At 41.1% G+C, this 24,659-nt stretch overlaps 1 protein-coding gene across 1 annotated transcript in view; it reads right to left on the bottom strand.

The window, feature by feature from the left end:
* Positions 1 to 22,312, bottom strand: part of TMF1 (TATA element modulatory factor 1) — a 35,127-nt gene extending 12,815 nt beyond the window's left edge. The window contains exons 1-9 of the mRNA XM_056108008.1: positions 22,168 to 22,312; positions 17,390 to 18,594; positions 14,593 to 14,696; positions 13,495 to 13,621; positions 8,844 to 8,949; positions 5,232 to 5,374; positions 4,697 to 4,863; positions 3,992 to 4,148; positions 536 to 628 (exon numbers count right to left, since the gene is read on the bottom strand). Coding sequence (XP_055963983.1) covers positions 536 to 628; positions 3,992 to 4,148; positions 4,697 to 4,863; positions 5,232 to 5,374; positions 8,844 to 8,949; positions 13,495 to 13,621; positions 14,593 to 14,696; positions 17,390 to 18,594; positions 22,168 to 22,309 — 2,244 coding nt within the window. The 5' untranslated portion in view covers positions 22,310 to 22,312. The remainder of the gene's footprint in view (positions 1 to 535; positions 629 to 3,991; positions 4,149 to 4,696; positions 4,864 to 5,231; positions 5,375 to 8,843; positions 8,950 to 13,494; positions 13,622 to 14,592; positions 14,697 to 17,389; positions 18,595 to 22,167) is intronic.
* Positions 22,313 to 24,659: the final 2,347 nt, after the last annotated feature.

The following is a 24,659-nucleotide window of genomic DNA, read 5'->3' as shown; positions in this document are numbered from 1 at the left end:
AAGTTATATTTTACCTCTTTGCCTGAGCACTGTTCACTAAGAATTAATGCAGTAGTGGCATAACAACTGGGCAGACTCTGAAGAAGCCCACATTCTCTCTTGAACACTCATGTTATCTCTCTTTACCCTGACACTTCTCCAAGCAAATTTCTTTCAATGAAACTACTCTACCTGACAAAAAAAAGCAAACTGGCACATGATTACCTTTCCCACAGAAAACACTGTAATCAATCAGATTTTAAAATTATTATCCAAATATACAGCACTAATACACATAAGATATCAAGATAAAATTATTTTCTATGAAACAAAATTAAGGATTTCCTTGTATTTTAATGGACCCGTTCTGATTTTATCCACACAAGCCATAGAAAAACACCAATGAAATGTATGGTGTGATAATCTCAATTTCATGCACTTTACCTCAGTTAGTCATTTTTTTTTCTTTTTGCCTTCTCTCACCGCCCCCACGTTTTTATTTTTAGGGGTAAAAACAACCAACTTGGATTTCTGTTCACAAAAACTACGACCATACCTGCTGGAGTTCACTGATCTCATGGCGTAAATAATCCTCTTTTCTGGCTGCTGCTTGTTCTGCACGTTGTAGCGCCAGCCTAAGGTCTCCCACCTGTATAAGGAGCACCAGTAAGTTGTCAGGGGCCAGAGTGATAGTACAGTGGGTAGGACACTTGCCTTGCATGGAGCCGACCCAGATCTAATCCCTGACACCCGTATGGTCCCCTAAGCCCAAAAGTGGTCCCTAAGTGCTAAGTCAGGAGTAAGCCTGAGCACAGCCAGATGTGGCCCAAAGAGAAAAACACAAAAAAAATCAAAACAGCATCAAAACTTTCTGCTAATGGTTGGAACTAACCGTAAGTGTGTGGGGGGCTGACAGTAGGTAAGATAAAGAGACTGGTATGGCAATAATAGCTGGGAATGATTATGCTGGACAAGATCTGAGGGTTAAAAGTAGGTTAAGGATATTCTTGGTAACCTTTCAGTATCAATATTGCAAACCACAATGCCCAAAAGGGGAGGGAGAAAGAGGGTAAGAGAGAGATAGAGAGGGAGGGAGTGAGAGAGAGAGAGAGAGAGGGAGAGGGAGAGGGAGAGGGAGAGGGAGAGGGAGAGGGAGAGGGAGTGAGAGAGAGAGAGGGAGAGAGGGGGGAGGGGGAGGGAAAGAGAGAGAGAGAGAGAGAGACCTACCAAAGAAACAGGCAAGGGGTGGGGGGTGAACCTGGGGACACTGGTGCTAGGAAAATGTACACTGGTGGAGGGATGGATGTTGGAATACTGTATGACTGAAATCCAATCATGAACAGCTTTGTAATGCTCTAAAAAATAAATTTAAATTAAATTAAAAAAAACGTCCTGCTAACTACAAGTTTTGTATTGTGCTAGCTGTTTGTGTACTACTTTACATAATTATCACATCCAATTCGTCAAACAACTCCAATATGCAATGCTTACTTAGGGAAGCACTGTTACACAAAAACAAAAAACACAAAACTCTGTATAAGACATAGTCAATGCCATATAATACAAAATAGAGACTATATATCCAAACATTTGTAAGAGTAAAATAATGTGATATTTGATCCCCAACATCCCACACGGTCACTCAAGTCCCATCAGGAATCTGGTCCCTGAGCACTGCTAAGTATAGCCAGTAAAGATAAATGTAATAGTACTATATGCTATGGAAATTAGGTGCTATGCTCATACACTTTGCTATGCTCAGCACTCTTTGGCTGGAGGTGGTGGGGGGGCAGTGGTAGGGTCAAATGGTGCTTAGAAAATCCAGGACTGAGGGGCTGGAGCGATAGCACAGCAGGTAGAGCGTCTGCCTTGCACACACCCGACCTGGGTTTGGTTCCCAGAATCCCATATGGTCCCCCAAGCACCGCCAGGAGTAATTCCCGAGTGCATGAGCCAGGAGTAATCCCTGTGCATCGCTGGGTGTGACCCCCCCAAAAAAAAATCCAGTACTGAGGGCCCTTTTAGTGATTCTTGGCCAACTGGGCTGTGCATTTAATGCACGGGCCTGAGGATGTGAAGCTGCCCTGAGGTGTCCAGGATGCCCAGACTACCCTGGGATGCCCAGGCCATGCTGGCAGTACTAGAGGTCTCCAAGGTTACATTCGGCAAGGCAGGGGAAACATGTGCTTGCAAGAATCAAGTATAAGTACGGTGCATGGACTATCTACCAACCCTGATAGCAGCCCATTTTATAAACTGCTACAATCTTTAAGGAAGATATAACAACAGTTCTTTATGTGCACATATAAAGGTAAAGGTAAAGGTAAAGGCCCTCCCGTTGATCGTCGATTTGCTCGAGCGGGCCCAGTAACGTCTCCATTGGAGACTTTGTTGTTACTGTGTCTGGCATATCGAATACTCTCGGTAGCTTGCCGGGCTCTCCGAGAGGGGCGGAGGAATCGAACTCGGGTCGGCCATGTTGGCCGCTTGTAAGGCGAACGCCTTACCCGCTGTGCTATCGCTAGCACACATATAAAGAACTTGTTAATTTTAAAAATCAAACTTTTCACATTCTTTCACCTGTTTATCCTAGTCCCAGGATTTTGCTTCATGAAAGCAGATCTGTAAACAAAGATATTTCCTAAACCATTAGCTATATTTGAAAAAACACAAATTTGTCTGTTAAAATTTGTCAGTGTAAAAACATGTAAAAATTTATTATTTAATTTCAAATAAAAAACAGTATGTATTTTAATTTTTACACAGATGGAGACAAGGACAAGAAAATAAACAAAACTGACAGTGTGAAAGTTAAAGATTTTGTGATTGAATAAAGTTATCTAAAAATGATATAGACATATATGGCCAATAATCACACTTAAAAGACATTCACAATAAATCATGTAAGAAACCTAAGAATACTATGTTCATATTATCCACTAAAAGGTTATGATGGAAAAAATTAAGCAGACAATAAAAAAATACAGATACAGATAAATTAAAACAATCAAATATTTTAAAAGCTGTGTATATGAAGCAGAAAACAATTTAGAAGTTCCTCAAAAAGTAAAATAAAGTAAAAAAAAGTAAAATAAAGGGTCACCAAGTATATTTAGAGAATTTAAAATATGTGCATAAATAAAGAACTTGTTAGTGAAACACCACTGCACAACATTTCACTTCAATGATAACTTTAAAAAATTTGTTTGTGAATGTTCATGACTATCATTCATAACCAAAAAAAGTAAAGATAACTCAAATATCCATCAACTGATAATTTCCTTAGAGCCTGACAAACCCTAGTGTTCTTTCACCAGAGATTATAGAGATTAAAAGCTCAGGAGTGGGAACAGACTACTGATAATACAGTGGGTAAAGTGGCCAAGCCAGGTTTGATCCCTAGCACCCCATAGGGTTTTCCGAGCCCACCAGGAGTGATACCAGGCAGAGTCAGGAGTAAACAGAGCACCACTGGGGAGAGCCCCAAAACCAAAATAAATAAAATCTCAGGAATTAAATGAATTATCCTCAAATTATATGGAGGGTTTAATATTTCTCTGTATGTGTAGCATTTCTCTGATAATACGGTCCCTAAGATTTCAAACAAATCTCAAATTTAAGTTTGAAACTCAGAAAACTAAAAACAAGCAATGCCTGCATATAAGCATCTCTTTAACAATAGCTAGAATCAACAAACAGTATTAAGTTTGGCAATATCTAGCACACTTAGAAAAAGTGCCCAGGCCAGAGTGAGAGCATAGTGGGCAGGGTGCCTGCTTTGCACACAGCTATCCCAGACTCAATCCCTGACACCACACACATATGGTCCCAGAACAAAATAATAAGAAAAATGCCTAACAGGATTGTAAAATAAAAGATACTATCAAAATAATATCAAGTGTCAATATAACACATATTCTACAAACACTGATTCACTAGCTAATGAAGCCTAGTTTGCATAAGTATGTACAGAGATCTGAAAGTCTGAGTTAACCCTTCATCCACTGCTTACCTGAATAGCCAATGTTTCCTGCTGCTGGCGGGCTTCTTCTTGGGCTTTCTCTAGTGCTGCAGAAAGTTGTTCTTTAGCTTTCATTTCACGACTCAGAGCAGCTTCTTGTGCCTCACTATCTTTTGCAGCATTAGCTTTGTGGAGATCAGTAAGTTCTCTTTAAAAATCAGATTGATGATTTTAACTTAAAATAGTATAGTTAATTACGTGCTCAAATTAATCAAGTTTACATTATTTTTCCATGAGATCTACCTAATGAGGTAGAGGTCACATAATAAACTGACTAACAAAAAAAATCAGATTCTGCTGAATCTGCTTTAACAAGTTTAGACTCACGTAAGTTAAAAATGTAACTAGAGTGGGAGAACAGTACAGAGGGTAGGGAGTTTGCCTTGTGCACAGTCTAACCCAGGTTCAATTCTTGGCATCCAATATGGTTACCCACCATCCCCCGCCCTGCAGTGATTCCTTAGTACGGAGTCAGGAGTAAGCCGTGAGCACTGTGAGCACTGCCAGGTGTGGCTCAAAATCAACAAACAAAATGTAGTTCATGAAGTTAGACCTCAAGTACCAATGGGTGTAGCCCAAACTCCCATTCTCAAAAGAAAAAAAAAAAAAGGAAAACCAGGTAACAGAAAAATTCTTCTTAACCATTATGCTCTGATAACTGATTTTAAGTGGGCTGGCATTTGTTCATTTTCTTACTTGTAAGCATTATCAAGAGCAGCCTGAACACTCCGGTTCTTTTCTTCAAGTTCATTCATATCTACTTGAAGTCGGCCAAGATCCTTCTCTTGGCGTTCTACCAGGGAATTTAGCTTTTTAATATTTTCTCTATGTTGTTTCTCAACTTCTTCTTTGCCATCAAGAACCTATATTAGTAAAGCAGATAAAAAATTTTTCAATGAATAACACAGTAGTAAATAACTGTATTCCTGGGATAACAAGTACTATAATAAACAAAAAATACGTTTTGCTCTAAATCAAGGCCAGAAGTTGTTTCAAGGAGGAGCCTAAAACTATCCTTCTATTGGTCTGTTGACCATTTCAAAATTTTGAAGTGTATTGGTCAGTTAATTAGAAAAAAATAACTAAAAAAAATCTAAACCTGTACTTAACTGAAAAACTATTTCATGTGATATAGCCCAGTGGATCATCCCAAATGTTTTACAAACAAGAGCCATATGTTCATGCAGGAAATAAGCACAATATATTTATATAAAGAATGGCAAAGATTTACCTGTTTTAAATGTTGCAACTCTTCTTCTAGCTCTTTAACTTTTTTGTTCAGCTTTGTAATAACATTTTCATTTTCTTTGTCCTTTGCTCTTAATTTCTTAATGATGTTAGAATTATGCAGTTGCTGTTTGGAAAGCTTTTCTCCTGGCAATGGCAAAAAAGTACAAATTCAAATAACAACTTCTGAGTCAAAAAATTTTATCTTTTAGAGCAATGAAGTGAGAGTGACAGAATAATTTTAAAAATATTGCCATTCGGGATGGTTGTGGATGTACCTGCTGTGCTCAGGAATCGTTCAAGGGGCTGTGAGTGGAGGCAGGGATCAAAGCTGGGTCAGTCATGTGCAAGGCAAGTGTGGTAATTCCTGTCCCTCTCCAGCCTCCAAAATAACAGTACCGTAACTGTTACACCAAATGTTACAGCTGATTTGATAACAATCATCAGAAAAAAAGAGGACTAATGCAAACCATAATAAAACCTCAAGAGTCTGAAAGTTCATTTAACAGTGACACAGAATAAATACTTTTAAATTAGTAATACTTTAATCATCAAATGTTACAACTTATTTGATAAGGTCAAAATGAGAGTGAAAGAGATAGTACTGGGGTCAAGGTGTTTGCCTTGCATCTTGCTGAATGTCCAGCAGCAAATAAGAACTCTGGAGCACTGGCAGGGATCATTCCTGAACAAAGAGCCCCTGAGCATTACTGTGATGCAACCCCATTCCTCTTCCAAATAACCCCCCTCCCAAATTATCAACACTGTCAAATTACTAGTGGAAGGACAATAATATATATAATAATATATATATGTGTGTGTGTGTATACATATATATATACACACTATTCATTGTCCTTCATATATATATATACATACACACACACACACACACACACACACACATATATACAGGTGTGAAAAGGATATTTACACTTCCAGATACACTAAAAAGGGAAAGTATGTTTTTTTTACAATCTAATATCACATGTCTACTGATGCAGTGACAGATACACAACATAAATTAGGATATTTTTTCCAGTATGATATACTTATAAAGGAAACTTGAAAGATGCTGAAAAATTTAAAAGTTGATTACAGATTATAAAGAATCCTAGCAACAATAGTATATTTTTCATGGGGAAAAAAATCCTACTGTTAAAAAGACCAAAGCCCTCAAAAAAGCCAAATAATGTAAAAGAAAAACAAAAAAGCTGGAAGTATCACAGTTCCTAATTTCAGAACATATTATAAGGCTCCCGTCATGAAAACAGTATGGTACTGGCATAAAAACAAACACTTAGACCAGTGGAACCAATCAAAGAACCTAGCAATAAATTAACATTTATTTTAATTGTTCTGCTGCTCAACAGTTTCCTTAGATGCCGAGAACACAAAATGAAGAAAAGGTAGTCCCAGCAACAAATGGAGTTGGGAAAACTGGATGTCAATAGGCAAAAGAATAAAACTGCAGAACCAGAGAGAAAGAGAGGGTTAAAACACTTTTTCTGTACAAAGTAGACTCCTTCCTGATCCCCAGTACTGCATATAGTCCCACAGTCACTGCCAAAGTGTGACTTCTGAGCACAGAGCCAAAGAGAAATAAAGCCCTGAATACTACCAGGTCTGTCCCCAAAAGAATGAAACTGCACACCATCAAATATCAAACACAAATTTCAATTCAAAATAGATGAAAGACTTAAGTGTAAGATCTGAAACTGTAAATCTCCTAGAAGGCAACATAGGGAAAAAAGATTTTGACTCTGATCTTGGTAATGTGTGTGTGTGTGTGTGTGTGTGTGTGTGTGTTTTTTTTTTTTGGATATGATCCCAAGAGCATAAAGCCAAAAGCAGAAATGGAGTTGTATCATACTAAAAAACTATTGCACAGCAAAGGAATTCACAGAATAATGAAGCAATCTAAAAAAATGCCAAAAAAAAAAAAATAGAGAAAAAAGCCTTCTAGAAAGAAATTTTTCAAATGTTTTCAATTGTCCTCAAATCCCTACTCTATAAATACACTGTAAATCAGTAATTCAGTGAAAAGCACAGAAATATTCATCCCACCATATGTAACATTTTAGAAATGAATGTAAAACATAAAAAAAAAAACAGTAAACCAAGTTATCCACATAATGAACCTCAATGAAAGCACCAATAATAGTATTAAAAGCAGTAAATGGCATAGAGAAATGCTTTTTAAAAACACGGATTACCAATTAGATGCCGACTGGGTTTTTAAATTTAATAGAATGCACTAAAAATGAAACAGAATACTTATGAAAATGGATTTAAATCTTTTCATATACTTCCACTCCCTTCAAAATTTCCTACAAGTAATAATAATATTATAGGAAAACTTTAAATCCATGCCCACTTGTAGTAATTTACCTCATCAAAAACCTTTCATCTTTATTACCCTGGAAAATTAGAAAAATTTTCCCGAAGTACGCAATAATTGAAACGTGTGTGTGTGTGTGTGTGTGTGTGTGTGTGTGTGTGTGTGGCGGGGGATGGGGGGTGAGAGGCACACCCAACAGTGATCAGGGCTTACTCCTGGCACTAAGCTCAAGGATCACTCTTGGCAGGACTTGGAACCATTTACAGTGCTGGGGATTAATGTCAAGTTGGCTGTGTGCAAGGCAAGTGTCCCACTTACTGTACTATCTTCTCCAGACCCTGGATGAAAAATTTACTACCAAATGACAGGATAATCGCAGAGTTATTAGATAAAAGTACCAGGCTAAAGATTCAGATACTATGTAAACCTCCCACCTATAATCTTTAAGTGTTTTGTTATACACAGATGTCTTCTTGTAAGTTACCTTAAACATTCCTTGCTTCTTATGTTTTTCAAGTGATAAGTATTTTCCCTTTTCTTACAGTATTTTTAGTAATCAACAAAATGCATGCCTTTTACAGGGAGGGACCTGGAGTGTACCATGCTGAGGGAAGTCATGTGAGTGGGAGAGAGACCAACACAGACCAATCTCTCTCACGTGTGGGATATAAAGAAACATAATGGTGTGATAACGTATGCCAAAAACAATGAAAACATGAGAACTGCTCTTCACTAGGAAACACACCACCAGAGGAACTGGGGGACCGGACAGGGAGGGGGCAACATCTAGGGTAGAGAGAAGCATTCAACCAGGAGGAGGTGGTCGAGAAGGGGGTAAAGTGTTAAGTACGAGACCCAGTCAGCAACCGTACTGTAAATCACAGTACAAAAGCTAACTTAAAATTACAAACAAAAACCAAAAACGCCTCTTGTAGAGGCTGACTGGTGGGTGGGAGACAAGTGGGGAGAGGGAAGCGCTGGGGAAGGGACTGATGTTGAAACATTGTTTGCTTAAATCCCAACCACCAATTACTTTGTGACTTCATGGTGACTAAATGTTTAAATTTTTATTTATTTTTGTTTTTGTTTTGGGCTACCCTCTGCAGTGCTCAGAGGCTACTCCTGGTTCTACACTCAGGTATCACTTCTGGTGGACTAGGGGGATTACATGGGATGTGGGATATCAAACCTGGGTAAGCCGCATGCAAGGCAAACTACCCTACCCACTGTATTATAACTCCGACCCCTAAAAAAAAATTTTTTTTAAATACATACCTTCTTCCATTAGCCCTCGGATCTGCTCATCCTTTTCTTTCAAAAGGTCTGCAGTTTCACTACTATTTAATCTAGTAGCAAGCTCTTCTTTTATATTTTTTACTTCCTAATTGAAAAGATTGCAAATATTATCAAAGTAATACTATCGTTTGAAGATTTTTTTCTATTTTTCATATATTCAAACACGTGTCAATAATCACATCCTCAGTAGAATCTGTAAGTCTTCCTCAGTTAATCAGAACCACTGTCACTGTTCTCCCACTGTTCATCAATTTGCTAACATTGTGAGACTTGTTGTTACTGTGTTTGGCATATCGAATACATCACGAGGAGCTTGCCAGGCTTTGCCGTGCGGGTGAGATACTCTCGGTAGCTTGACAGGCTCTCTGTGAGGGGCAGGGCGGAGGAATTGAACTCGGATCGGCCTGGTAGGCCACGTGCAAGACAAACGCCCTACCCACTGTGCTATCGCCTTGGTTAATTATGACTAAGCAGATTTAAGCAAAACACAAATCAAACATTAAAAAAAAAAGTTTTAATATGGAAATAGACTAAGTGATATGTTGAAAAACTTCAATCTGCACAGGTCTCCAATTCTGACTATTTTTCTGTCAGCCAAACTAACACTGAGCTTACTGGTGTGTTGTTAAATGAGCTAAAAACTATAGTCTATGTAGGTTTGATCTACTTTGATAAAGCAGAGATTCAACAGAAGCTTGTTAAGATAGATTAACTTTTCAAAATACAACGGAGGAAAGTAATGATGTGAATACAGTGGTATTTCATGATTTAAAATTCAGTTTTAAACAATGCTCTAAAACTAAATTTAAAACAACTCATTACTATTTATAACCATGCATTTAATCCAGCATCATTTAATTCCCAACAATCTTATGAGGGATGCACTTATAAATTAAACTAAAACTCAAAAAGACTGAACAAACATTAAAGGTCTGAGATGGAGTACATGGTAGAGTTATGATTTAATCCCACGTCCAGGAATTCCCAAAGTTTATGTTCTGACCCACGACAAAGTTGCTGTCTATTTTCCAATGGTCAAAATCTGTTTCACACATCAATGCCATGCCAAGAGCTAGAGAGATAGTACAGTGGGTTAAGGTGTTTGTCTGGCATGCAGAAGACCCCAGTTTCATCCTGAACACCACACAGTCTCCTGAGCACTGCCAGGAGAGATCCCTGAGCACAGAGTCAAGATTAAACCCTGAGCACACCTGGGTGTAACCTCCAAACCCCCTCAAAAAAGAATGTCAAGTCTTCCATGGAATCATCCTCCATTATCCTGGTCTGATGCCACTCCAAATTGATTACTGGAATTCTATTCAAAACATTTCATTTCTACCCAAAACTTATTTAATTTTGTCTAGAACTATACAATTGTTGGGCAACATGTTTTCATTACTAGAAAAGCAAACTACTAACTAAAAGTAATTTAAATCACCCTTGAATTTCCTATAAAACCAGAGAATTCTTTCCTACATGGTAGTACAAAGAAACTATTTAAAGTGTTGAAACTTCGGTTTTATACTTTGCTTTTCACTTTTTATTAACTGTTTTGGGTCTACTTTAAATCTACTGCTCCAAGTGCACTACAGAAAACACTGGTTAAAATCTAATTAATCTTGATTCAACTGGTCTAGGAAAGAGGCTTATGAAAAAGGAGGCTGAATTAATTAAGTAGCATCAGGGTACTGTTATTGTCTGTAAAGAGCTAATTAAAGCCACCAAACAGACACTGTATATGATACTCTTTTCTGTAAAGAGTACCTGCAGAGAAATTTAAATATTAATACTAGTTAAGAAGAGGGAAAGTGACCCACATCTCATGCCCCACATTCACCGTCATGTAAACTCATCCTTTGGCCCTCCTCTTCAGATTGTTGACTAAATCCCAGAAGAGGTGCAAGTCAAGTTGTTAAAATTTATGGGAACACACATCTCCCTCCCAGCTGAAAACTCTGGGCCTCCCTTGGGAGGCAGGACAGGCCGAGACCCTGCCCTACCAAGGCTCCCGTATCCCACAGACACCAAACTACAAAAATTCCAGGTCCACTGGTTTTCAGGCTGAGAACTCCATGGTCTGCTCAGCATGGGGGTGGGTAACATCCCTGCCTGGGTACTTCCAGAAGCCCTGGCAACCACACCCACATCAGCTGTCATGTAAACTCAGTTCTACAGATCCTAGAGTTTCTGGAGTGCAAGATCACATATGGGATTGTGAGACACCTCCAAATTCCATTAATACTGACATCCCCGTAGGAGCGCATCAAACTAGATAGAAAAGTAACAGAGACGCCAACCAAGCTCAATAAACAAAAACAATAAAACAGAAGGCTCAACTAACAACAAAGAGCTTAATAAACCCTCAAAGACTTCAATGACCCCATGGTAAGCTCTAACAATTTTCACGAATGTTCTTCCACTGAAGTATTTTTTGATAGTTCCATTAGCCATTTATAGTTGCAACAAGCAATATAAAATAAATTATTTCATGCCTACTAAGGGGGCAAGCGCTGGGGGTGGTTGGGAAAATGGGACTGGTATTGGAACACTGAATGCCCATTAAATGTATTATGAACAACTTTGTAAACCACGGTGTTTAAATAAAGTAAGACGGCAGGGAGGATACTGGGACCCGTGGTGGTGGAGGATGGGCACTGGTGGAGGGATGGGTACTCGATCATTGTACAACGAAAACCCAAGCACAAAAATTTGTAAGTCTACCTCATGGTGTTTCACTAATAAAAATTTAAGGGGGGGGAAAAAGAAAGAAGGCAAGGAGGGGAGTGGAAATAAGGTGAGAAATGCAGATGCTAAGTAGTATTAATTAATCATTTGGTTTCAAACAATAATTAGCTTAATTTGCTACCGATTTCTGAAATATCCAACTGTTTCAAATTATTACAGCATGAGTGATTTTGCTTCCAAAGGACATCTGACAACATATGTCAAAGTTAAAAAATGATCATAACTGAGACTGGTAAGGTTAGATAGAGGTTAGAAAGGTGAGGCATTTTTTGCTGGGGTCTGGGGCACAGCCTCACATAACAAGAAATATCTGGTTCAAACTATCAATAGGGCTGAGGTTAAGAATTTATCAGAACAGTTCAGCATGGGGCTGGAGCAAGAGTATAGCAGGCAGGGAGTGGTTCTATCCCCAACACTCCATATGGTTTTCTGAGCCCACCAGGAATGATCTCTGAAGATAGAACCAAGGGTAAGCCCTGAGCACTGTCAAGTGTGGCCCCCAAAAATAAAACATACAAGAAATAAGTCAACATGACTTCCAAGTCACTAACCACTAACGTTTTTTACTTCTAAATTATTTTCACTTAAAAATGCATATTTAGGGCCGGAGTGATAGTACAGCAGGTAGGGTGTTTGCCTTGCATGTGGCTGACCCGAGTTCAGTTCCCAACACCCCATATGGTCCCCCAAGCACCGCGAGGAGTAATTCCTGAGCACAGAGGCAGGAATAACCCCTGAGCATCACTGAATTGTGACCCAAAAAGCAAAAAAATAGAAAAGTGCATATTTACTATGCTTTAAGTAGAGGGAAAAAACAAAGAGATAATTTCTTTAAAGTTTAGTACCCTGGGCTATAACAATAACACAATGGGTAGGGCAAGCCACAGGGTCCCTTGAGCACTGCCAGGAATGATTCCTGTGTGCAGAGCATGAGTAACCCTGAGCATCACCAGGTGTGGCCCAAACACCAAATAAATATCATTTAATGCCCTCTAAGGTGTATGTATTAACTCTGATAAAATGATCATTTGCACAAACCAATATCTTGCCATAATTCTTAGAAGAACTTACATCCAAATACTGGTATAAATTTTTAATTCAAGTATGTATTTTTCTTTTTTCTTTTTGGGTCACACCCAGCAATGCACAGGGGTTGCTCCTGGCTCTGCACTCAGGAATTACTCCTGGCAGTGCTCAGGGGACCATATGGGATGCTGGGGATTGAACCTGGGTCAACCACATGCAAGGTAGACCCCCTACCCATAGTACGCCTTACATACTATTGCTCCACCCAGAATACATATTTTTAATACATTAAAAAATAGATAGATAGATAGATGTGATTTGTTGCCAGAGACATACAACATCAGGTAAAGTGCTTTCCTTCCACTCAGCTGACCCAGATTCAACTCCTGGCAACCCATATGTTCTCTGGAGCATTGCCAGGAATTATCTCTGAATACACAGCCAAGAATAACCTCTGAGCATTGCCAGGTGTGTCCCCAAAATAAAAACTACAAATCTGATTCTAAAAGTACTAAAAATAAATCCACAATTGTTAATGTGCTTAAAGAACATGGTATGATTTTCATTTTTATTCTCTCCAATACCAAGATATCAAAAATGTATTTCTGGAGTCACAGCAAGAGTGGGCAGGGCACTGCCTCACATGTGGCACCATCAGGTTCAAACTCCAGCATCCCCTTATGATCTCCAAGCCCTGCCAGGAGTGATCCCTGAACTCAGTGTAGGAGTAAGCCCCGAGCACCATCAGGTGTGGCCCAAAAAACAAAACAAAACAAAAAATCCCAAAATATGATAAACGTACTTCCAAAGAACTGCATCTCTATAGATTTTAATTACCATAAATTTAAACTTCCTTTACCTTTTTAGCAGCATCTCTTTCTTTGCAAGCAAGTTGAACTTTCTTTTCTGCTTCTGCAATTCTTTGAGTAAATTCATCTTTCAAGGAAGAAATGCTGCTGCTTTCTTCTTTCACTCTGAACATTTCACTGAATTTGAAACAATATTAAAACTGAGGGTACTTTCATATATCCCAAAAGTAAGATGATGAGTTTAGTTTGTAAAGAAAAAGAACAGAGTTTTCCATACTATACCTTACCAAAGTATAATAGTTTCATTTTACAGCTGAGTTACATCTCTGACTTAATGACTACTTTTTTCTTCTTTTTTGTTTTTGGATCACACCCTGTTTGTGGGGATAGCCAGCACAGTGCCTGGGGGATCATGAGGTGGCAGGGGCAAATCATGGGCATTCTATGCAAAGTGTATGCTCATTCCCTTTGCACCATCATCTTTTGGGGTCCTCCTCAACACTGGAACCAGAGAGCTACTACAGGGGGTTAAGGTGCTTGCCATGCATTCAGCTGATTGCAGTTCAATATGATACCTGGTACCACATATGATCCCCCAGGCACTATGAGGACTCTGAGTGTAGAGAGTCAGGAATAAGCTGTGAGTACAGTCGGTGTGGCTCAAAAAAACTCCCCCAAATAGAGAGAAATTACCTGCCTTAATTTATGTCATGCATCTCAAAGAAAGCCCATTAGAAAATGAAAATGCCACCAATAGATGCTTTGTGAATTATGAAAAACTAACAATTTCCATTTCTGAATCCTTGTGTCACATTTTACCAATCTACCTTCTTGAAAGAAAATTAATACTTGACTTTTTTTTTAACTTTGATATCATTTTCTTTAAATCAGTTTTAAAGCTATTCTATGGGAAAGACAGAACAGGGAAGGGCTAAGGCCCTTGTTTTGCAATCTCAATCTCAGCACTGCAGTTCCCCAATCCCAACTTCACTGGCACCACCAGGAGCAACCCCCAAAATAAAATAGAATGCTATTCAGTTTTTAACAATTTTAAGTTATATGAACACTTGAACTTCAAAAACACAAAATATAAATCCATTGCATGGGCCTCAAATATATGAAATCATTCACATTTACACAATACTTACTCTTTCAGATTATCGTAAGCTTCCTCTAGAAGTGCCTTTTCTTTACTAAGAGATAGTAACTGAGCTTCCCTTTTATCAAGCTTCTCATTCAGAAATTCAACAGTCTGAAAAAGAACAAAGCACACAATGTCAACACTTTACTTTCAAAGACCAGTTTTACCTGTGGAAAGATAATCTAATCACTAAAATAAATAAAACAATATGATCTCATAATAAGAACTTAAAGAAATATCTTAGGAACACATAGGTATTTAATAAGAACAATTCATCCATATCTGATAGAAAAGTACACATTCATACAACAACATAGCTAATTGTACTAAATGTACAGAGAATATAAGTTAATATACTCTGGAAAACAGGCATTGTCTAGTTGAAGATCTCTATTTTCTTTGATGTGGAATATTATTTTAGGAATGCCATGGAAGAAAAAGCCCTTTACCATAGAAGAAAAAGCCCTCATGAATTGAACAAGATAGTTCAATAGTCCGTGACAGTAAAATTTTAGGAACAGTATGTACAGTCAATCAATGAGACAGTCATGATAATTTTTTTAAGGCGACCAGAGCAGTATTACAGTGGGTAAGGCACTTGCCTTTTTAAAAGCTGGGGAGATAGTACAGGGGTTAAGGCACTTGCCTTTTTTACCTGGCCAACTCAGTTTGATCCCAGGTGGGACTTCAAGGCCCCCCGAGCACAGAACTCAGAGAACACAAAACACAGAGCCCCAGAGCTCTGCTAGATAAGGCTCAAAAATCCAAAACAAAGCATCATCGGATGAAAAATACCACAGAAGTCAAGGTCAAGGTATATGCTTGACTCATGGCTGATCTGCTTTGCTCCCCAACACCACACTATGCCCAGCATTTCTGGGTGTAGCCCTGGAGGCGGCCACTGAACACTGCTCGCTGTAGCCCTTGACAATGACTCCAAGCTCAATGGGGCTTGCCAGGTAATACCCAGCACCACAGAATCCAAGAAGAACCATATCCTTGGGCCTGAACATTGAGTTTCTGGTCATGGTTGAGAATTATTGGACATGGTCACTGGGCCCCCTGCACAATGCCTGGGAGGTCCAGAAACAAAACAGAGTATCAAAATGGAATTTCAAAGCTTCAAGGTATGTTCTCAGTCTTAGCTGGGTGATGGATATACAAACACTTGGTCTCCCACACTATTCTTTATCCCAAAATTGTAATCTGTGTTATTTTTAGTGCAATCTATTGCATTTTTAAAATTAATTTAATTTTAGAAAATATTATCTATAGTATAAAATTCGTCGATTGCCTCGAGCAGGCCCGTCCACTTTCTTCCATTTCTGTTTCCTCGGTGGGTATACTTATATTATCTATAGTACAATGCTAAACAAAAAGAAAGGTTAAGTGATAACTTTGTGTATGAAGGTTAAAATGGTGCACTTATTAATTAAAAAAAAAAAAACGTGGAGCCAGAGCAACAGTACGGTGGATAGGGCGCTTGACTTGCTCACAGATGACTCTGGTCCCATCCCTGGTACCTATATGGTCCCCCTAGCCCCACCAGAAGTGATCCCTGAGTGCAGAGCCAGGAGACAGCCCTGAGCAACTATGGGTGTGGTCCCAAAACAAACAAAAACACTTACCTGAGTTAGGTTTAGATTTATTCAGAAGCAAATTATATTCTGAAAAAAGTTTTATAATCTTATTGCTAATAGTGTTGAATTTTAGGAATTCAAATTAGTACTATAGCTATAGCATGATGATTTGTGAGTAATAATAATAAATTTAAGTAATAGAACCCAGCACTTTTTTTCTGCATTAAATAATTTAATACATGGCACAGAGGACATTTCTTCAAGGCATCCTGTATCTCAGAGGGACCTACTAAAGATGCAAGATCCAATTCAATTTCTAGATCTAAATTTCATAGTAAAAATTTTATACCAGTCTTTTAATGCTGTCAGTAAAAGCAATCCCTCCCCTCCCCTCCCCTCTTCTCCCCTCCTTCCTTCCCTTCTTCCCTCCCTCTCTCTGTTTTTGAGCCACACTTAGTGGTATTCAGAGATCATTCCTGGCAGTGCTCAGTGGACCATGTGGGGTGCCTGGGATAGAACCCAGTCGTTCTGCATGCAAGGGAAACACCCTGCCCACTGGTGCACCATCACTCCTTCGCACTGTCTTTTTTTTTTTCTTTTTGGTCACAGGGTTTACTCCTGGCTCTGCACTCAGGAGTTACTCCTGGCGGTGATCAGAGGACCATATGGGTTGCTGGGAATCAAACCCAGGTCCGCTGCATGCAAGGCAAACGCTCTACCCACTGTGCTATCTCTCTAGCCCCACCTACCTGTCATTCTTAACCAATGTCTTTTTCTTTGGGCATTTTCCCTTATTGACAGCTAACAATAGAAATACTAAAAATTAACAGAAAAATCAATAAAAATTAAAATATCCTGTTAACATAGGCAAAACAAAAATATTAAGATAGGGAACCCATAGATTTTAGAACCTGTCTCTGCAAAGAAGTTCTATATGTTAACATAAGAAGATTATCCTTTGCTGTCTGACAAATCAGTGCTCACTAGAGGATTCTAAGTTGACAGGGCTCAAGATTAAAGATGCATAACAACTTTCTTATGCTTAGTTATGCTGAAAAAAGAAAATTCAAATATTTACTAATATTCAACTCTAAACTTAGTCTTAATGCTACAGATAACTATTTCTAAAGTAAGTACAAACTATACTACCTTGAAATATTAAGCAAGTTGTTTTATCTCTGAAAAGCATATCTGAATTTTTTTTCTTCTACTTTCTCTAATTACCTTGCAAATTTCTTCCTTCTCAGAAAGTCCTTCTGGCTGATGTCCAGCAGCTTCACACTGCTCGGTCACCTTATCGACCACAGTTTCTTCTTCATTTATTGGTGTAGAAGAGACCAAGATATCAGGCTGTTCACAGTTAACAGGCGTTGCGCTCCGTCCACTTTCTTCCATTTCTGTTTCCTCGGTGGGTACACTTAATGTTCCATTTACTTCTTCAGACTTTCCTTCAACAGATTCCACTATTTTAGTCTTTGGAGTTGAAGAATTAACCGTAATAGGTGCTAAAGCATATCCTTTGCCTGACAATTCATCATCTGAATTGATTTCGCTCACACTGCGGCTGTCTAATGACTGTACACTGAACGAGTCTATTCTTTCAAAAGCATCCGATGAGCAGCCACTCTCGGTGAGCTTTTGGAAATCATCCAAACGATTATATTCAGGACAAGCAGATGCCGACAGAAGCTGAAAAGATGTCTGCATCAAGTGAAGACTTGATTTTGAATCTGTAGTTTCCTGTCGAGAACTCGCTGAGCTCTCGCTTATGACACTTTCATGATCTAAAACTTCAATATCACTTGTGGTCGAGGTACCCGATGAGAAAGTACTGACCGGAGGAGAAGGTGTGTTGCTTTGTCTGTCTTCATGCTTCTGCTCCTTCTGTTCCAAAGCCATGTCCTTTGTTTCAGCCGGGAGAGCTTGCATAGACATACTGGATACATTTTCCTTGGTTACTTTCACATTAATTACACTTTCAGAGACTTTCAAACTTGTGGGTGGCACTTTCACCTCGGACTCTTTATTAACAGTTTCTTCATAGTTATTTTCATTTTTAGGTGATAGACTATCTACTGCCAGAGGTTCCTCTGATCCACATGAAGAGTCTTGCACTTTAGACTCAGTTGGTTCCGCTGTTTTTGATTCTTCTACTACATGCCGAGATTCCTGTAAAGTGCTTTTCACTTCTTCCTCCGGACGCTGTGATTTAGCTGGAGGTTTTGACACCACTGGACTCTTCTGAATGGGTTGGCTATCCGTTGGAGAAAGAAAGGCACCGAAGAAATTCTCAGATTCATCTACCACAGTTCTCCGAACTGGCTTTGTAATTGCTTTAGGAGAAGCTACTGGTTGACTTTGAGGTTCACTGCTTGATTTTAACCCCCAGGTTGAAGTATCCCATCCTCCAGTGACAGAGGGATTTAATCCTTTGGCAAAAAGAAAAAAAATTAGATATACACATATATATATACAACAGTAATAGTTTAATCATTATTTACAAGTCAAATGAATGTAAAATATGGGGTTTTTTAAAAGCCTAGAAAACATACAATTTGCACCTAGTAAATGCCTTGCTTACCACATAATTAGTTTCCAGGATAACTTGGGTCTTAAAGAGAAAACCTGTTGTAAATCTGCTTTACAGGAACTAAGAGCAAAGATAAAAGACTTTCAAAGTCAATATATTAGTCCCTCCCATAACAAATTGAGAAAATCATTGGCACTTTGGTGGCATGTATGGTGTTGTAACACTGTACTCCTAAAACACACAAAAAAAACTTGTAAATCAACATTATCTCAACAAATTAAAATTCTAAAGAGTAATTAAGTAATGGTATTTGTGATATAGTCCTGAAATTCAAGATACTATCACAGTATCAGCAGGATCTTCACTCACAGGCCAGCCGCAGTCCTCCGTGAATTGATATTCAGTGAGTTCCAAATAATTTCATTCTTATAACACTAACAATAAATCATAGCTATGCTACAAAAAACAATACTCAGCAACTGGACCTAAGACATGGATAACAAAACTCCTTTTCCAAAGAAAAAATAAACTGATTTGTACAGTAACTTCTAAAGCACAAATTCTTTTTTTTTTTTTAATTTTTAGCTCATTTTTTAAACTTATTATGACATCTCATTCCTACTTTGACAAACTGGCAGGCTACCGAACGTAGCCTGCCCACACGGCAGAGTCTGGCAAACTCCCCGTGGCGTACCCAATATGCCAAATACCAGTAACAATGATGGGTCTCATTCTCCTAAAGAGCCTTGAATATAACCTCAGGGCCAGGATGAAGGAGACTTACTGGGGCCTGCTCAAGGCAATCCACGAATAACAGGATGATTTGTGATTGTTTGTTTTTAAACTAATCAGTGAGATACACAGTAACAAAGTTGTTCATGATTGGGTTTCAGTCATACAATGTTCCAACACCCATCCCTTCACTAGTGCACATTTCCCACCGCCAGCTTCCCTCTCACCCCATCCCCCACCCCACTGCCTCTATGGTTGGCACTTACGCCCCCACTCTCCCATCCCTGATTTTTTTTTCTGCTTTTTGGGTCACACCCAGCGATGCACAGGGGTTACTCCTGGCTCATGCACTCAGGAATTATTCCTGGTGGTGCTTGAGGGAAGATAAGGGATGCTGGGAATAGAACTGGGGTCAGCCATGTGCAAGGCAAACACCCTACCAGCTGTGCTATTGCTCCAGCCCCACAAATTCTTTTTTTTTTTGGCTTTTTTTTGGGGGGTCACACTTGGCAATGCACAGGGGTTACTCCTGGCTCTGTACTCAGGAATCACTCCTGGCGGTGCTCAGGGGGGGCGGTGCTCAGGGGACCATATGGGATGCTGGGAATCGAACCCGGGTCGGCCGCATGCAAGGCAAACGCCCTACCCACTGTGCTATAGCTCCAGCCCCACAAATTCTTTCTTGTCCACTTAACGGCAAGTTCATTCTCCAAGTCCTATTCTTTAAATTCATTTTACTAAAGTTTCATTCTCTTCTTAAATTCCAAATTGAGTCAGTAATTTGCTGGTCACTATGAATTTCCGAAATGTGAATTTCTGCACTAGATTTTTTTTCCTCACAAGTCAGAAGTGCTTTTTACTACATGACGCAATGATAATCAACAACAGCATATTACTAATATTTTTAAGAGCTTTCTTTGCTAAATTCAAGAGTAGCTAAGAACTGCACAAATTCTGCATCACTAAAAGTTGTTGGGGCAAGCACAAAGTAACTAAAAATTCCTAAAACCTATCAAGCTCTGTATTCAAGTTTATGCTCTGAAGGATAGGTCAGGGAAGAGAACAGTCTCAGAAGCTGGGGGTGGGGAAGAGATGTGGACACTGGTAAGAGGATCCCGTGTTACAACACTGTACTTCCGAAACTTAATCATGAATAACTTTGTTAAGGTACTCCAAACACCATGATTCAATAAAAAAAAAAAATTAAGACATAAAGTTTACATTCTAATATGACTTCAGAGGTGCGGAGAAAACTTTAGTTTGGGAACACAGTTTTATATCAATTTGTTCAATACGTGGGAACAACGGGGCAACAAGAGAGACCACCAAAATTAAAAGATAAAATGGGCAAGCTACATGTGGTCTAGCAGCTGATTAGGTCACCCAAGTAAATTCATTTAGTCTTGATGAATGACACAAGTCAAAAATTTCCTGGGCAATGTCTGATATAAATATTCATTATTACTCCTCTCGGGTCATCTTTGAGAGTAACACAAAAAACACTGATGAGCAATAAACACTTATGGCATTTCACTAATATCTAAGCCTATTCGGGAAAAATAACCTATTTTTAATGTTAATTTAGGCAAAATTCAAGTGCCCGGTTTCATAAAATGTGTACCCTTGCGATTAAAAGGCATTCTGTTCTCGAAAGTTTAGTAATGCAAAATGCGGGACAGCATGAAACAGGAAGTTAAGGTTCTCCAAACAAGGATCACCTATAACATCTTGCAAAGGGGTTCACACACACGCATCCCCAATTACCATTAAGAGACAGGTCCGATTCTGGTCCTTGTAAAATCGAAAACGGCAGCCAGAAAGGTGTGTCAAGGATAACTTCATCTTCCCCCACATCGAGCCCTTCTTTAGCTCAACCCTGCCCATCGATTTGCAAAAGTCAGGCACCCCAAGCACGCTGCTCAACGATGCTGAGCCGCCTGCCGCTACTTAGTTAGAAATAATTCGGGGAAGGAGGGAGGGAGAGGGAACGAAGGGAGGGAGAGGGACAGAGAAGAAAAACACCTGCCGCAGAGGTGGGCAGAGGTTTGGGGGTGGGGGGGGTGACGGAGGGAACCTGCGGACACCGGTGCTGGGAAACGTACGCTGGTGGAGGGATGGGTGCTGGAATGAATGAATGACTGAAACCCAATCACGAACAGCTTTGTACGGGTCTACCTCAGTGATCCAATTTCTAAAAAGTCAAAAAATCAAAGAAGAAAAAGAAAGAACATGGGAGATTGCCCCCCACAGCCCCTGTCCTGGCCAAGGTCTCCACGGCTACCGTTTCCAGCAGATTCCGCCCCAAACCTCGGTGCCAGGTGGCCTCGAGGCAGCTGCTCAGGCTTTCTGGACCTCTTTTCCTCCGTCTGTAGAACACGGATGAGCAAGGAGGCTGTCCTGCAAACCGGAGAGCCAGGCTCCGAAGCCCCGAGCGCCGCTCACGGGACAGCCCGAGCTCCTCGGCGCCCCGGCCCGGCCCGGCCCGGCCCCGCGCACAGGCTCCGCCGGCGTCCGAGCAAGCCGGGGGCAGGAAGGCGCCGGCGGCCGGGCCGGGTCCGCCGCCAGCAGCGAGCCCAGCCGCCGCCCGGGGCGCACGGGACCCAGAGCACCGGCAGGAGGGGCCGAACCCACCCGGGGACGGCCAAGAGCCGCCGGGGGCGGGGCGGGCAGCGGCGAGACGGGGAGGACTCCCGCGGCGCCCCTCGGGCTCGCCCTCCCGGGAAGGCCGCCCCGCCCCTACCCGGCTCTCCGAACGGGGTGGTCTCGGCCCAGGCGCCGGGCTCCTCCTCCTGGATGTCCAGCACCCTGTCGATGGACTTCTGGGCCTGGGACAGGGCCTGCTTGGCGAAGCTCGAGAGCTGCGACGCGTTGAACCAACTCATCGCCGCTGCCGCCGCGCAGCCGGGACGCTCCCGCCCGGGTCTCCGCGCCGCGGGCGCAGTCAGCGGGGGACCATGGCCCGGACCGCCGGCCCCGAGCCGGAGCCGCAGCGCAGCTGAGCCGGAGGCGCGCCCTGCGCAGGCGCGAGCTTCGTCCACGTACACAGCCGCCGAAGCCGGGGTTTCGAGTTCCGCCGCTGGGCGGAGCCACGGCCGGACGAACGCCGCGTCACTTCCGGGAGCCGCAGGTGGAGCCGGCTGCCTAGCAACGCCGAACGTCTCTCTGTCGCCGCCCATTCGGAGCTGCGGCGGGAACTCTCGGCCCCTTTGGGTGACTGCCGGCAGCAGCTCGCTCTTCGCTCTCGGCGGCGGCGGCGGCGGCGGCGGCCCACGTGCTGAGCAGGAGCACCGAGCCTCGGTGACGGCCAGGGAAGGTTAAGTTTGGGTTTTCACTCCTAAAACGCTGTCGCAGGTATTTAACCAAGGCTGTATTGCTCTGGCCTCTTTGAAAAGGAGCCCCGGTTTTAGGTTTGCCTGACCGCGCCGGACGTTGTGGAAGAAACCCGACTGACCCGCCTGCTTTAAGAAGGAAAAAAGCCTATTGCAAGGGTAGAGTTGGAGTTCTTAAGAGTTCTGTCGTGCCCCAAACCAACCCGGAAAGTACGAGTACCTTTGTGTCATGAATATTTTTGAAAATACAATGTAATGGAATCTTCATTATTTGGATGTCGGAAGAAATCACTGAGTGGCCTTCTTATTCTAGTTGTATTAAAACTCTACACAGGGGGCAAGAGCAATAGTACAGCAGGTAAGGTGAGCACATGGCCCAATCGGGGTTTGAGTTCTAGCACCCTGTATGGTCTCCTCACCCCCATCAGGAGTGTTTCCTGAGCACAGAGCCAGAAACCATGTCAGGTGTGGGGACCACCCCCAGATTTTTTTCTATACATATTATGGATTGGTATAGTAGCTCTGCCAATGGGAAACCGTTGGCTTTTAATAGTATTAGCAACTATGACACCTCAATAAAAATAAAGTGCATATATAAAGTGAAAGACTATTCAGCTATAAGGAAAGGTGAAATCTCATAGTTGACTGGCAACTTGAATGGAACTGGAGAGTTACCATGTAAAGTGCAGTCAGTCAAAAAGGGGCCAATAAATACCCATGACCTCCTCCATCTGTGGTATGCAGAGAAATAAAAGGAATGGTCAGTATTAGATGATAACATATCTTTGACCTGGGATTGTAGCACTGTCCTCCCGCTGTTCATCGATTTGCTCAAGTGGGCACCAGTAATGTTTCCATTGAGACTTGTTACTGGTTTTGGCATTACCAAATACGCCATGGGGAGCTTGCCAGGCTCTGCTGTGAGAGCGGAATACTCTTGGTAGCTTGCCGGGCTCTCCGAGAGGGATGGAGAATCGAGCCTGGGTCGGCTGGCGTGGGAGGCAAACGCTCTACCCGCTGTGCTATGGCTCCAGCCCAACCTTGGATTACAAAACCAAATCACCAAATGTGGAATGGGGGTGAATAAAGTGGATTTTTAAAAAGGCCTATTGCAGGAACTACAAACTAGAACAAGGGTATAGAGTTGGAGTCCTTAAGAGTTCTGTCGTACTCCAAACCAACCCGGACCAAGAGCACTGCTAAAGAATTTGGGCAATCTATTGATAGCACTGTCCTCCTATTGTTTATCGATTTGCTCAAGCGAGCCCAGTAACGTCTCCATTGTGAGACTTGTTACTGTTTTTGGCATATCGAATACACCACGGGTAGCTTGCCAGGCTCTGCCATGGGGAGTCTATTGATAATGTGTGGTAATTGTACAGCAAGATCATAAACATCAATACTACTGTCAGTGTGTCACCTGATCTATAACAAAAGCACTTTTAAAATCTGATAAAGGCCTAATTTTTTACCAATATCCAGATTTCCAGATGACTTTGAAAAGCATGGTCACCACATGCAAGTCAGATGTAGTAGGTTGCCCATTTTGGCTCCAGTTTGCAACAAACCTAATCTTTTTAAGAGGCAAGAGAAGACTATGCCAAGCCAGGGTCCAAGATGCAATACTGTGGGGACCATTAGATGAAAAGCACCACTGGGGCCACCATAGTGGTTTGGATTCTATATTATCTCCTCAGACCCAAACCTCATTAATCTAACTGCATCTGTTTTCAATTAGAAGGATACACCCATTTGGTGCTCAGGGCTTACCCCTGGCTCTGCACTCAGGAATCACTCTGATAGTATTCAAGGAAACCATATGTGGTCCCAGGGATCTAACCCAGGTTGGTCATGTGGACGGCAAGTACTTTCCCCAATGTGCTCTCTTAAAACCCTTATTACA

This window comes from Sorex fumeus, unplaced genomic scaffold (genome assembly GCF_029834395.1).
Source record: "Sorex fumeus unplaced genomic scaffold, SorFum_2.1 ptg000191l, whole genome shotgun sequence".
Classification (NCBI taxonomy): Eukaryota; Metazoa; Chordata; class Mammalia; order Eulipotyphla; family Soricidae; genus Sorex; species Sorex fumeus.
The sequence above is the reverse complement of the archived record's forward strand: the minus strand, read 5'-3'. Positions and strand labels throughout refer to the sequence as shown.